Source organism: Ixodes scapularis, unplaced genomic scaffold (assembly GCF_016920785.2).
Source record: "Ixodes scapularis isolate PalLabHiFi unplaced genomic scaffold, ASM1692078v2 PGA_scaffold2__306_contigs__length_199485367, whole genome shotgun sequence".
Taxonomy (NCBI): Eukaryota; Metazoa; Arthropoda; class Arachnida; order Ixodida; family Ixodidae; genus Ixodes; species Ixodes scapularis.
Window position 1 is genome coordinate 188,291,255 of NW_024609857.1, and position 15,703 is coordinate 188,306,957.

General features: G+C 39.9%; 1 protein-coding gene across 1 annotated transcript in view; it reads right to left on the reverse strand.

Annotated features, from left to right (window-relative positions):
- LOC8042348 (glutamate receptor ionotropic, kainate 2) overlaps nt 1-15,703 on the reverse strand; it is a 132,004-nt gene that overhangs the window by 10,470 nt on the left and 105,831 nt on the right. The window contains exons 11-13 of the mRNA XM_029986051.3: nt 8,384-8,548; nt 7,374-7,570; nt 1,117-1,315 (exon numbers count right to left, since the gene is read on the reverse strand). Coding sequence (XP_029841911.2) covers nt 1,117-1,315; nt 7,374-7,570; nt 8,384-8,548 — 561 coding nt within the window. The remainder of the gene's footprint in view (nt 1-1,116; nt 1,316-7,373; nt 7,571-8,383; nt 8,549-15,703) is intronic.

Below are 15,703 nucleotides of genomic sequence, written 5' to 3' on the forward strand. Positions count from 1 at the left end.
GTAGGGCGAACTCAGAAGTTGCATCCTCTGACGGTGCTTCTTCCAGACTACATTTCACGCTGTAATCAACCAGTCAAAATAATAAGAAGACTTTGTGCACAAATAATTTAATATTTTTTTTTTTAAGAATTCAGCACTCGAATCACGTAGGCAACATATACCGGTATGGTGAACTCAAACGTTGCACGCTGGGAAGTTGCTTCTTCAAGATTACATCTTATGCTAAGGTCAACTACGTGATAAGTAGTTTTTATGCACAAGCACCTTAACAAATTCGTTTTTTAAAGGATTGAACATTCAACTCACGCAGGCAGCAGATGTCCGTAGGTTTAACTCAAAAGTAGCAGCTTGAGAGGATGCTTCTTTAAGAATACATCCAATGTCATGCTTAACAAGTCAACATAATACGCATTTTGACTGCGCAATTATTACCGAAAACCTTCAAAATTAGGAGTTCAGAGTATTTTCACGAATGACAAATGATGAGGCGATTGTAACTTAAGGAATTAAACGTTTGATGGAGCGAACTTGTGTCCAAAACAAAAAAGAAACAAAATATAACAGTAGAGCAGGATTGCATGCTTGGGCGAGACCGACTCCGCCTCTGCATGCGGAGCCCCTTATGTACGCGCGTGGGATTCTGGAACAATCGGCGTAAAACGTTCAACGCGGAGAACATTCGGGCCTCGAACAAGCGACAGGATTCTCAAATTTACCAGAACACCAAATTGCAAGAATAAATAAAAGACACGTCGCTCCGAGGAATCGTACCCTGACTCGTCGCGTGGGAGGCAAACACGATAACCGTTAGGCCAAGGCCGCGCTGCCTACTTGGCCAGCTGCGCGCGCGGCAATATAAAATATGGAGGAAAGAGATGCTCGTAGAGTGAACTCAAAAGTTGTATCCTGGGAAGATGCTTCTTCAAGAAAACATCTTACGCTGTGGTAACCTAGTCACCATGATTGGTAGTTTTATGGGTCAATACCTTAATAAATGTTGTTTTAAGAATTCAGCATCCATATTATGCAAGCAGCAGATGCCGGTGTGGTGAGTCAAAAGTAGCATCCTGGGAAGATACTTCATTAAGAAAACGACTAACGCGACGGCACATTTACCTGGAGAAACTTCTGCGAGCTCCCATGATGCACGACGACGTAGGTGAAACCTCGCGCTCGGAGCAGTTCCTGGGCGGTGTCGTAGTCTGGACCATCATCTTCCCAGAGAATGCTTTCACAAAGGTTGCTCACAATGATGGCCAGAATGATGAAGGTGAAGAAGTACCAGAAGCCAGCCAATACCCGGGTGGCTGGAGCTCTGAAAATATAAATGAGTTAATCTAGTATATACTCACCATTTCCCCCAAACGATTAGGGACCTATATTTACCGTGCCACGCACCATCGGAAATCTCCACTCGTGAGCTTATTTGCTAGTATTTCACCAATACAAATTATGTGAATTATGAAAAAAAATATATATATATTTTCTTTTTGTTTGCAATTTCTTTCGTAGTTTTGAAGTGAAACATTTTTTATGCAATAGCCTACGATCCACTCTTGCAGTTCAAAAGTCATTCGCATGTTAAACAAAGTCAAAGAAATGTACATATGATATGTATTGAAAGAAATATTTGAGCAGTTATTCGTCACTTATACACAAATTGCAGCCACATGCAATGCGATACATTGTTAGCTCAGATGTAGTATCAACGCAATTTTGCATAATCAAGAGTTTTTACTTGGTATCAAGTTCTACCGCTTTAGTTTGTACCGCAACTGAACAATTTCTACTACACTAGTAGTTTTCATGTGAGCTCCTCAATTAAACAATAAGTCGATAACCGATGTTCTTCTAATGTGTGTGTACCATGTTCCTCTAGTAAGCGTTAAGGCCCGTTAACACTCTTGCGACCGAGTACGACCGAGAGAGACGAGATTTGTTGAAACCTCTTAAAATTTCTTAGGATAAGGGAACACATTGGCATTGTGGCGCCATCTATGCGGCGACCCTAGAACTGCATTTCACAAGAGCGCAGCTTTTGTTGGCTTTCCGACGTCAAATGTGCGTAATACCTATAATAAAGGCTCGTTTATTACGTTGACCGAATTTTTTCGAGCCAAGAGAGAAAGGATAATGCGCCTGAGAAATAGAAAATATGCCGGACCGCCAAGTTTACGCTGCTACCCAATAGATAGCGCCAGTGTGTCCTCTTGTAAAAAGGTATCATGGCACCCAGTTCTTAGAGGTCGCAAGGGTGTGAACGGGCCTTGAGTCATTGGTCCTTACGTGTTTTAGAAATGGCACTGTGAGACTAACTTGCGTAATATGTAAAATATATAAAAAATTGTCAAAAATATCGTGCTTTTTTTTACAACGGTTACATTTGGCGACTGCACAGACATTACAGATTTTAGGTGGGGAAACAGTGCGAGGCGGCCGAATTCTTGTCGTGGTCTTCTGCATAAATGTGATTTTTTTTTATGCATGTTGGTTTTTATTACTTGTAGAGCACGTTGCAAAGTATCAAGAGGCTTAAAAACGTATTGAAACAGCCCCGCCATCCTGCTCTCTCTGCTTCGCCGCATTTGCAAACCTACGTTGTGAGAGTGGACACCAATTCTTAAAAAGTCGTTGACAAAGAAAAGCGGATTCCTTGTTTATTTCAAATTAAGTAAGAAAGAGAACTATCATAAAAAAGTGCAGTTAATAAAAGTACACCCATAAAATATTCCCCAGAATCTCTTTTTTTTACAAATTTGTTTTGTTTCGCCGACAAAGCGAAAAAAATTCTTCTACAGCTGCAGCAATATTCCACAATACCGTTGCTTTAAAGTGCAATCTTATGTTTCTGGTTGATGACGATAAAATTTAAAACAAGTTGCAAGAGATATATTTTACCTTCCTGGCAACAGTGCTGGCTATTTGTTCAACTAGCATGTCGAAGCCCTAATGGCTTTCATTCAAAACCATGCCCGGGCATTTACCTTTCTCCGGAGCACACTCCGAACAGGTTATTTTAATCTCAGAAATATTGTATTAGTTACATGCCCGACACAACATTTGTGCGGTACAATATGACCTTCGTTAAGCCCATACAGGTAATATTGCATATGCAGTGCTCTCTAAGCGCCTATCGTAGCTTTTTCTGAAATAACTTAATATGCTTTGTCATTTGAAATGCTTGCCTTCATAGAATTTTTTATTCGCTCACAAAAAGATGCGCATGAAACGGGGTATGCGATGCTTCTTAGACAGTGGTTACCCCGCACCAGAACGAGGCATTCTTAGGTACCAAGTCACAGTTCACTATTGATTGCACCCTCTAACGTATCCTTCTCATGATAGTTTAAAAACGAGCTGATATTAAAAGCTTATCGTTGTATATGCTTTGAATCCCTATTCAGCTTCTCTAGTATTTGCTAAACATTGACGGACATCAACATCTGCTCCTTATATCAACCTCAAACTTATTGTCTCTTCTTGAATGCCCCGGTTCATTCATAGCAGCTCGATTATTATGTATGATTCGGGAACAGTAGGCGTCATTAAAACAATATTTCACCTTTGAGTCTTTTGAATGCATAGGAAACAGGCATCAGACGTAAATTAAGATACGCCGTGTCTGCTTGTAATAAAAACGAATAAAACGTCGAACAAACCGAATTAAAATATCCAATATTTAGCAGACAGGTTTATGTTGTGATTACCCTCATGGTTCGATGATGTTTCTTCGGGCTTTACACCCCTATGGTGCATTCGAAACTGGAGTTTGGCTCTGTAATTCGGAGCTGTCTGGGTGTAACCAGCTTTGAGGGCCTAGAACGTGTGCGCAGAAAGTTATCACGGATTTTGTAGAATAATTTGTTTCGGCCGCGGTTCTTTTTTTAAGGAAAATTTCATGTTGCATAAGCTAAACTCGTAAACTTTGGTAGCTCGCCGGAGTTTTCGAGAATGCTTATTTTTGTATAAAACTGTACATAGCAGAATACGTCGCCTTAGATTTGTTTTTCTGCTCTCTTTATACATCCCTCACGTGAACTGTAGTCACCACTACACGTTATATTTACAAGATATCTGTTCATTTTTCTCCATCTACACATTCAGAGCTATCTTAATGCACTGAGTGGGGTTGTAGAAATTTTCCGGAGTGAGCGGGAATTTAAAAGTGCACCAACCATCCACATTTACTAACACCAGTGTTTTGTTTTCTGTGCGTTCTGTTATATTATGTTTTTTTTTTCTAATTTTGATATAAGTGTATATGTATATTAGTGTGTACCAGTATGTAGGCCCCCGCGGTGTCTGGACGCAAGACAAATCGATAAAAAATGTTTTTTAATAAGATTGGACGTTTTTTTTCACAAATCAATGATGGCATTACCTTTTCATTGTTATTTTACAAACTCTTCCATACCCAAACACTACATAAGCATATATTTCTTTTTATATCCCCCTGCGATCAACCGTTTCTTCCTTCAAAGTACTGTTTCAATATTTCAGCTATAACTAAAGTCATTTGAGCCTAGAATGGCCATCAGGAGGACATCATTGCACCACTGATTGTCACGTATTGAGGAACTACGTACTAAAACCTGTAAAAGCATTTTTGTTTAATCCTTATAATTCACCGTGATGCTAACATTAAATCGTAATTTATTTCGTTGGGCGTGATTTTTTATCTGTTTACGAGACGTGTTTCTGGTGATTTCCCAGTTTTTGCGTGGTAAAATGAACCCATCGTACAGAAAACAGAGTGAGTATAAGGGTATACGAAAGACAGCGGTTATGTTGTGTACACCCTTGGAAAACAGTGATTGTGTTGTGTACACCCTGCAAAGCAGCCCCTTGTCTTGAGTTGACTTTTCTACTTCGTCTTTCATTTTGTGCGCTGGTTGTATATGTTTTATTATTTGTGAACCAGCTACCCCTCATCGCCACCCTAATTTGTGCGTTTATCAGATTTTTTAATCCGCATATTTCGTAATTTCTGTATTGAACTTGTGGGCATTGGCATACATTGACCACCCACAGATGAAAAAGAAGAAAAGGAGAGGGAAGGAGCGCGCGGCTCCTTCCTTCTCACTACATAAATATGTAGTATTTATGTAGCGCACTACATAAATATGTAGTGCCAAGACTTTGGTTCCTACAAACTGATTTGTTTTATAAACTTCAGCATAATTTGAATAATTATTATTTAACGCCAGTACCTCTCGTATGTTCTTTTTTATATTGTGTGAACTGCTTTCCCTTATGTAATGTCCTGCAATATGCTTTTATTTTCGTGTCAGTAGACGCTCTCAAGGTAATTTCACTAAATATCTGTTTCGATAAAAACTATTCCCTTGAATGAGCTCCTGTCACAAACACGGTCAACCAAATCCGTTTTGCCACTGACGTTGAATTGTTTGCGGCTTAGCTTTCGCAGAAAAAATAAAAGCTGAAATTTTTATTGAAATATTTTAGTGCGTTTAAAACACAGTGTGATTAATTAAATTTCCACTTACATTTCGCACTCCATTTAGCTCCAACAAAAATATTTCGTAAGAAGATATTATATTATAAGCGGATTACAGCTCCCAACAGGGAGACCTCACAACGACCTTCGCTATGACTGACAGCCAATATAGTACACGAAATATTTGCCTAACTGCAAATACAACAAAACAAATTAAAAAAAAAAACTTTTTGTTGAAGTGTGCATGTTATCTATACCTAAGAAGAATTCTAATATTTATATATCGGCAATGCCATTATCGCCTATTGTCGAGGGCTGTCCATTTCGTTGGGAATTGCCTTCCGCTGCTTTCCCGAATATGCATTATTTTTAAGGGGACAGGGCATTGACGGCGCCGAAGGGCACGGCTTTTTTTTCACTTTTTGATAAAACGTCTTCTCGAAAAAGAGAGCTTATCGGCTCCGTCTCACCATATAATAAATAAATCATCTTTCGGATAGTCGAGTTCCGTTCTCAAACAAGAAGCTTAGGCCCTTAGGCTTAGCATTGATCCACGCTTAGGTAAGACGGAGTACATTAACATGCGAAACTCGTTCAGCTTCCAGTTTTCTCTTTATTATTTTTTTCAATAGCTTCTTCTATGGTAACAACCGGCTTTTGAAAACCTGCGTCTCAAAATTTAAAAGTGAGGCTGTTGTCAAGGTATGAAAAATTAATGTGGTCATTTGAATTCTTAGCCAACCCAAGCGTAAGTGGCACCGATACTCGAGTCGCCGTCTGCGCAATAGATGCCGGGCACGGCTTTTTACGTTCCCGATTGTTGCTTTGTGCTTTGTTTTCAGCACTCTTTGTACATAATGCCGGAGCCTCATTGACTGCAGAGCGATCATAATGCGATGTTCAATTACCCTGAGACTGGGTTAGAAGAGACGTCAAAACATAAAAGGGAAAAAAAAAGAGAGAGGACGATGTCGCGTAACTTCTTTTCCTCTTTATTGTCGGTCCCTTCTACGTTTCGATGTGTATCTTCCACCCCAGTCCTAGGTTAATTCAACACGGTTAAAATTCCCCAGCTCGCCTGCACCTTTACTATATTTTTTTTTATCTGGTCATAACACGCTGGGGCCTTTCCAAACCCTGCATTTTTGTAACAGTCAGCAACTACAGCATGTGAGCTAAAGCTTCTAAGGCATTTAGACAGCCCGTAAAAAAACGCTTTTTTAAACGGATTGCAATGCACTTCACAGCAGAGGCGCAACCAAGTGATGGATGTTTACAACGAAAAAATAAAGGAATAAACTGACATCGTTCGAAACACACACACACACAAAAAAAAATTGTTTTGTACAATCTATGCCGTGACTTCGCAGACGGTGCAGCCATACAGAGAAGTGCTGCCGACAGATGGCATATCCCGTGTCGAGGGAGCGCGGGCCGATTCGGGATGACAGCAGACGACCTCGGAAAAAGAACCCTAATCGGGATGACAACAGATGACCTCGCAAGAAGTACCCTAATCGGCCGGCGCTCCCTCGACGCGGCATACGCCATCTGTCGGCAGCACTGCCCCGCGTCCGTGCATCGTCTGCGAAGTTGCGGAGTAAATTTCCCAAAAACAGGCTCTTGTGTTGTTCTGGGTTTTTTTTTTAGAACTAGGTAAACTAATTCCTTGATATTTTCACTGTAAACTTCCACCACCTGCTGCCACCTCTGTAGTAAATTAAAGCGCGATGCGTTGAGAAGCTGGTTTACATGCAGGCAGTCTAAATTGCGTTGGAAGCGTTAGTTGATATGCTGAGTAAAAAATACAAATAAACTAGGCAGGAGGACTTTCGTTTCCCACGGGAATGAATGTCTTTCAGACGTGACAAGTTATTCGTTGTGATCGCAACTGGGAGCCACACATTAGCATCACCTGGGATCCAGCGTGATCCTCTGGTGCAGCAGGGTGGTGACCACGAAGAGGAAACAGTTGAAGAGATTGAACCTATTCTCCATGCATTCTTCGCCCTTGCCGTCTTCCACCAGCGTCCATTCTCTGAAGCTGAGACGGGCGCCGATGTACATGACGAATATTGTGCACGTCGTCGCCAAGATGACGTAGACCCACACCTTGGGGGCATACAAAATCGTCAATCGAGGGGAACGTTTTCGAGATAAGTGTGGCGAAAAAACAATGCTCATCTTCTCTACGATTGTTTAGCAAGTAGTCATCCCTAGTTTGTGTCGGGCAGTAAAGTTGCGTTGAGACTTAGTTCAGAAATATATATTAAATAATATAGGAGAAGGAAACAAATATGGAATCTAAACCAAAAAAAAAAACGTCCGCGTCTATTTAATTGAAAATATAAAGAGAAGATATATGAGCTGGGAGATAACCTACCAGGTTAAACAGACGCAGTTCAAAAAGATAAGAAGGGAAAAAAGGTTGATATTATACGAGTAAGGGAATAGCGTGTAAAAATCCTAGTTGTGCAAGATGTAATATTTCCTCTCCAGGTATGTCCATAAATAGTCTCAGCTCAGCGAGGTTTTATTAGAATACAAAGTCATCAGATCTTCTAGCCCACGAAGTTAGGACCCGTTAAAAAGATTTGACGACAGCTTTAAAAAAGAAACTATTCAAATAGCTAATTTAGCATTTTTTTACGTAACGAGAATTTTCACTAAAAGTTATCGCTTGAAAAACCAAAATGTGATTGTGAGATTTGTTTTTCTCTGCTTTGAATTATAAATAAAATAACTGGTATGGTCACTTGCCCAAAAGATCACTTTATCTTAGAGTAAGATACATGGAAGCTCATATACCTTCCTAATGAAGGTAAGTGAAAAAACAAAATCCACTAAGAGGTAGTCTTCTGAAAAACAAAAATGTTTCCCGTGTCCGTAGAATTATCAGAAACGAAATGAAAAGTAGGACTTTACCTCTCGCGTTAGCGGTAGAAAGAAGGACCAAATTCCTCCTGGCCTCATCGGTTCACCTTTCTTTGTGACAATCGCAAGGCCCGTGCTCATGAACGGAAGTGTGAAGTCAACCACACGTTCCCTTTGTTCTGTGATGGTCAGATCTGCCATGGCCAAATCCGCGTTCTGCCAAAACGGAAAACCGCAATATTAGGAGTTACTTTGTAAGAAAATCTTCGCGCGATTTTTCAAAATTATTCGCTTTTACGAGGAACAGAGAGAATGAGAGCTTATGGTCTTGTAATTTTTCCTTTCTTGACATGATGCTTATGTTAATACCACGGCCGAATAAAGCCTCTTTAGGAGGCAACTTATGGCGGCGTTTGCCTTGAATATCGGTCATTGAGAGAAATTAAAATGGTGACACAATTGTTTTCTTATCAGTGAGTGCCATTAACTTATAAATATAACAATGGTTATGCTGAAAACAAAATGTTGTATGAATTAAAAATGAAACATCGTATGCTCAAACAGTGAGGCGCCGTCCGACCAGCATAATGAATTCATAAGTCACCCAAACTGCCGTTCTATCCACCCTCTCTGGGGTTGAACATCTTTTCGCGCTCTTAAGCATGAAAGACAAATTTTACACTTCACAGTTTAATACTTGTTGACTAAATAAAATAAGATTGCTAAAAGTATTGCAAATAATACATTTTAAGGCGAATGCCTTATATGTTCCATTACGTGAAAAGGCGTCGGCCTTGTGTCCGAAAGATATCCATAATAATACATCATCAAGCGGTCAAAGCGGACGCATCTGAGAAATAAACCACAAAGAAAAGCACAGCAACCCAGATGCGTCGTCGCGGAAGCCGTGAAGATGGCGGGGGCGCCGCGCCTGCTCAATGGCGGAGCGTTATATCACCGCCGGAGCGCAGCGGGCACCGAATCCGCACATACCCTACACAATACCGGTAGAAACAACTTTAAGACGTGTAAAAGCTTTACTCGAAAACAATTCATCCGCAAAATTATAATGCTTTAGCATTCCTACACGTAAGCAATCTAAATGTCCTCGGCGAGTTTTTTTTTTTTTTTTTATTTATTAGTTTAATATTGCAAGAAGTTGTGTACTTACTCTAGTTCCTCGGATAGTTTTACACAAGAGCTTGATTTGTAGAAGTGACCTCTACATTAAGTTGTTGCTTTTTTGTTTTGTTTTTTAGAAATAAAAGCTACAAATTTGTGTTTACAATTGTAATAGGTGTGGCCTGAGCCGTTCGATACGGATTGTAACGTTCTTTTTAGTACACGTGTAACGAAAACTTTTTAATAACGGTGAATTCAACTTTTACTGCGGATAACATATTGTGCACGCAGTTTATTTCAACATATAAATGCAACTAAGAGGCATTTGGAGGCCATAGATGCTTATTTTTTTCAATATGTTTATGGATACTCGACTTAAAAAAAGAAAAAAAAAACTTGTTGAACAGCACAGATTTGTTGTACATTTTAAGGACGTCCCAGACTCGAACTCAGCGGGGAGCAAAACGATTAAGCTAACACTTCATTTGGAGTTCGATCTTTCATTTCGCGCCATCTCGGAAAACTGCCGGCTCTACTCGAGAGGTGGTGCGCAGAGTCTTGGGTGCGTAAAAATATTGATTAGGCACTTGGAAAGTTGCCAATAATGGTGCCGCATCACATTGACAGATGGCGCCACGAATGCGTTCCTTCACAAGTACCCAGACATAGTGCGCCAAATTCAAAGCGATTTTCTCGGTTGTTTTCTTTGCATATTAGCAAATGATGAAAAGTGTTTTAGTTTTCTTCACAGTATTATCTTATTTTTCAGCTAACGTATAGGCCAGGCGCTTGTGTGAGAAATGACTGAAAGTTTAAGCGGATACATATAGTGCATTTCGGTTTAGGATACGGTTATCTAGGACTAGCAAGGCCATATCAATTGTACCGAGTGTAAAAAAAAATATTCGCACCGCAAAAAAAGAAAAAAATAAATATATAGAAAATTACACCCTTTTAGTCTGCCCAATTTGAGATCAAACCTCCCATATGAGGCAGGCTGAGAGGGACCAATTTTTAATTTTCACGAAAACAAACAAAATGTTTTGGGGGCCTTTCTCAACTGAATGAGGGCCCAAACCGCATGTTCCGCAGATTTTTCGTTCTCGAATTACGACGCGTAGAAGCCGCAGTGGCAGAAACTAGTGTTTTTGCCTGCCGTCGCAGGTCGCGTGTTTGAAACCCTCTGCTGGCGCTAGTGCTTTTCCTACACCCTTTTAACTTTTCCCCCTCGTTTAATGGGTATTATAAAGATACCTTCACGTATTCAAACATTTCTAATAGTTTGATTGTTTTCTAAAACAAAATGTCAAACACATCACTCAGGTCGAATTTTGGCCAAATTGAGAGGTCATTACTTTGTCTGTACTTAAGGTACATTTTATTTCTCTGTCTCTATATAAAGCCCTAAGCATTTCTAGTATAGATATAATAATATCATTACGATCTGCTGAGTAGCCGCTCCGCTACCTTCACGTAAACGTTGTGAGAAATAACAAATGTTCACACATTTCACGTGAATGCGACTCGAATAGAGGACATACAATTAAACTATTACATTTCTAGATTCTTTTTCTTGTAGTCGACTAATATATCTAAAAAAATTTAAAAAAATAAAAATTTACAAAATTTTGTTTTTTAGAAAATCGACTTCAAACTTTCAACATTTGTTATTTATAACAACGTTTACGTGAAGGTAGCGGAGCGGCTACTCAACAGATCGTAATGATATTGTTATACCTATAATGGGCTTGCTTTGGGCTTTCTGTAGAGCCAAAGAAAAAAAATTTACCTGAAGTACAGTCAAAGTTTTTGGTCAAAGTTTTTGGTCAAATTTGACCAAAAAACGACCGGAGTGACGAGTATGACATTTTTTTTTAGAAAACAATCAAATCCTTAAACAATTTTCAATACAACAAGGTATCTTTATAGTACCTATTGAATGAGGGGTGAAAGTTAAGAGGGTGTAGAAACACTAGCGCCAGCAGAGGGTTTCAAACATGCGGCGGCAGGCAAAAACACTAGTTTCTGCCACTGCCGCTTCTACGCGTCGTAACTCGAGAAAAAAAATCTGGGGAACATGCGGTTTGCGCCCTCATTCATTTAAGAAAGGGCCCCAAATCATATATTTTTTCGTCAAAATTAAAAATTAGACCGTTTCAGCCTGCCCGATATCGCAGGTTTCATCTCAAATCGGGCAGACTAAAACGGTCTAATTTTCCCTCTCTCTCTATATATATATATATATTTTTTTTGCAATGAGAATTTTTTTTTGTCTTTTTTTACACTCGGTACAATTGATATGGCCTTGCCAGTCCTAGATAACCGTATCCTAAACCGAAATGCACTATATGTATCCGCTTAAACTTTCAGTCATTTCTCACACAAGCGCCTGGCCTATACGTGAGCTGAAAAATAAGATAATACTGTGAAGAAAACTAAAACACTTTTCATCATTTGCTAATATGCAAAGAAAACAACCGAGAAAATTGCTTTGAATTTGGCGCACTATGTCTGGGTATTTGTCAAGGAACGCATTCGTGGCGCCATCTGTCAATGTGATGCGGGACCATTACTAGCAACTGTCCAAGTGCCTAATCAATATTTTTATGCACCCACGACTCTCTCTCCCTCTCTCTCTCTCTCTCTTTATATATATATATATATATATATATATATATATATGATGAAGAGCGGTCTCCGCTCGAAACATCGTAATAAAATTCTAACTCCAACAGTGCGCATTTTGACTTATTATTTTTTCGATCCATTGTGTTTATATTTAGCTTACTTCACCTATATATATTACCTTCAGTTTCGTTTCCGCCTAAATCTGGCGCTAGCGGTTGTGAATATATTCTAATATTTTTCAGCTCGCGCGTATCCCAAGCAGCACGGATTTTGGCCAAGTAATGGCCAATGTCTGGCGATGGTCTTTTGGCCAGTGGCCAGAGAGTGGCCATTCATTGACCAATGCTTGGCCGATGGCTGATGGCCAATGGCCATTGGCCAATGGCCAGATAAAGGACAGTCACCGGCCAGTCTCTAGCCACTGTCTGGCCACTTGGCCAAGGACCATTGCCAGCCATTGGCCGATGACTGGCCAACTCTGTGCTGCTTGGGATGTACTTAGAAAGTCATAAGGAATTCTGCGAGTTTTCTATCTGGAAATGGCGACCAACAGTGTTTGCCAATACATGGAGAGAAGTTGCTGACGCTAGTGTGAGCGCGTCTTGTATTCTCGTTGAAAGTTTGTAAAACTCCATTATAAATATCGAATTAAATAATGGTTATATATTTTCTACATTTTGGCGTATATTTGGCAGAAACTAACCGAAGAGTTTCTTTTTTCATCTTGATGAAAAAAAAAATGAGTTTGTTTTTCTCCCAAACAGCCGTACATAGGTTTGCAATGCGTCAATTATTTAGGCAATGCTCTACGACTATACACCTGGGGTCTTTGACCTGCATCTATTGGAGGACTGACACGCACACAAATGGGTGCCAGTCAAACACCCGTTAATTAAGAAATGGACAGGAGGGTCTATTACACTTATGCTCCTTGAAACTGTAGTACGAGTTTTGTTGACAATATTTTTACAAAAGTAAGAGAGTACGTATGCGGAGTCACAGCAGCTGTGTGTTAAAGTATTAGATTGACGAACCTTTTGATATTGGATACCGCTCCACAACTGACAGTGCCTAAATCATAGATCAAGCAAAAAAAAAATGCGCGACGATTACACGACGTGATGCGTTTAGACAGTGGCAGCAATGTCGTGTCGTATTTTGCCACCTAATTTAGCGGGGAAACTGAAATGATGCATAGGTCACGAGACGCCAATTTTTCCGCTACATTTTGCGGGGAACCTGAATTCATCCGTAGGTCTGGTGACGTCAGGTCCTGTGACATCGATTTTCCCGCGAAATCGACCGGAGAGGCAGAGCCGGTGATCAGTGGACATGGCGTCAAATCTTTCCGCTAAATTTCGCGGGGAACCTGAATTTGTCTGTAGGTCCCGTGACGTCAGGTCCTGTGACATAAATTTTCGCGGGAAAATTTAGCGAGGAAAATTAACTAATCCATAGGTCACGTGGCTTACATTTTCCGCTATATTAAGTGGGGAACCTGAATTTGTCTATAGGTCCCGCGACGTCATGTTAAGTGACATCAATTTTCCCGCCAAATATATCGGGAAGAATGTTTTTTTACGCTCTTGCCTTCGGCAATCCGGGGGATATAACACTAACAGCGGCCGCTGCACCAAAAAAAAAAAAAGACATGAAATTTTAACTTTCAGTTTCAGAAGCAAAGGTGAAATAAACTTCCGTTTTTACTTTTCCCTTCTTCTCTGAGCTATTTATTGATGAACCCAGAGTTTCAAATTGCCCAGAAATTGTGCGAAATATTTTTGAGCGTACAACCGATAGCCTAGAGCCAGTTGTTTTATTTAGAAAATTATTGATAGCAAGACTACTAGTGAATATGACTAGGCATATATATCAAGCCTTTCTTTCAAATCTCACCAACAATAATCAAAGTATTTCAGAAGATGACGTTTTTTCCAGCAATACCCACGAACCGAATACGTTGATTTCATGATGTCAGAGTACATATTGATGATTGCAGGATACTCTAATTTTGCAAAATCGCATCCTATGACATGGGTCTCCTCAAGAAAACCAAAGTAGATGTGGGAGGTGAGCCGGTGCTAATTAGTGATGTGCCAAAAAGGATAGACGTCAAACTCGCTAAAAAGATTAGACGCTCCTTCGAAACACAAATATCAGCATAAAAAGATAAAATCATCCAATTACAATCCCGCCGAGCGATTCTGTGGCAAAAATAAAATAACATAATCGGATTAGCAGCGAAGCGTCTGCCTTCCCATCAAAAAACTTCAGTTTTTGCTTGATCTTTTGGAGGGACTTAGTGCTCAGAATTTTTTTTTCTTTCAAGAGTAATTTGGCAGATGAAGAACTACCTGCACATGTAGTGGAAGAATTACCAGTCAAGTAAAACGCTACGCCTGTTATTTTTTTACCTTGACTTTTGTTTCGACCTTCTTGGCACGTTGATCATGCCACAGCAGAACAAACTATTAAGTTCTCAATTGATTGAAACATTTTACCGAAACCAGAAATCTGATATCTCAAACTACGAAAAGCTTTATGTAATGTGCGGTTCCTAGGTGGCGTTATGACTGCAAACCGCAAGCTGCATTAGACTGCTCATTTGAACTCTCGGCAAACAGCAATGCACTGAAGGTATATGGCAAATATGACCTTCATTAAGGTTTTTTTGTTTCAGTGGAGGAACTCGCTTTATATATCAAATACCTGAGGCGTCATGAATTGATGGGCTCCCTTTAAAACCTACTGGGGAAATTCCCACCTGCACATCAAGAGCTCAAGCTTTCACCCAAAGGTGAGGTATTGCACTCCATATTACTCGTGAAATTGCAAGGCTTTATGTGAACACCTATATCTAAATTCATTATATTTGTAATGGCAACCTGAAGTTGAGACCATGTTAAAGGAAAGTTTTGCCTGAGGCGCCGTTTCCTAGAAAGGACATCAAGGTGACGACGACGTTATTTTTATTCAACAAAATGGCGTCGTCTGAGTTGTGTGCAGATCAAAAATGAGCTCCACGAGACCAGGCTTTGAGTAGTTCGGTCGTCTGCGTCGGCGTCTGCTGTCGAAAAGGTCAAGCTTGGCTGTTAGTTTTTGTTTGTTTTTTTTTTACAAGAAGGAAACTGCGCCCCGAACTTTTACAAGGTGAATTGTTGCACTACAATTTGAAGTTAATGAGCGTTTGAGCGCTTAACTTTGAAGTGTAGATTTTCCCTACTAATTTTACAGTAAGTACCTCGACTCGTAACACCCTATACTTTATGTAGTTCTAGTGTACCTCTTATTTCAGTGTGACTGTACGCTCAGCTACTGCGAAGGTCTCAGTTCTGCTTTTGCGGCGTACACACGCCAACTGTTGTTTTTAAGCAGCACAAAAAAGATCCGATAGTGCATTGAACGCCTTCAAGGGACATATTAACTTGGTTTCTTAACATAACGCTCTACGATTTGCAACAGACGTGCCATAGAATAGGTATGCCTTTTATATAAAGGTGTAAAGGCGTGAGGTCACCTAAGTGAAACAAAAATGCAAAAGTGTTTTGTATGAACAAGGTTTGAACAAATCTTATATTGATAAGTCATCAAATCTCATTGTGTGTTAGAATGGCACTTAGT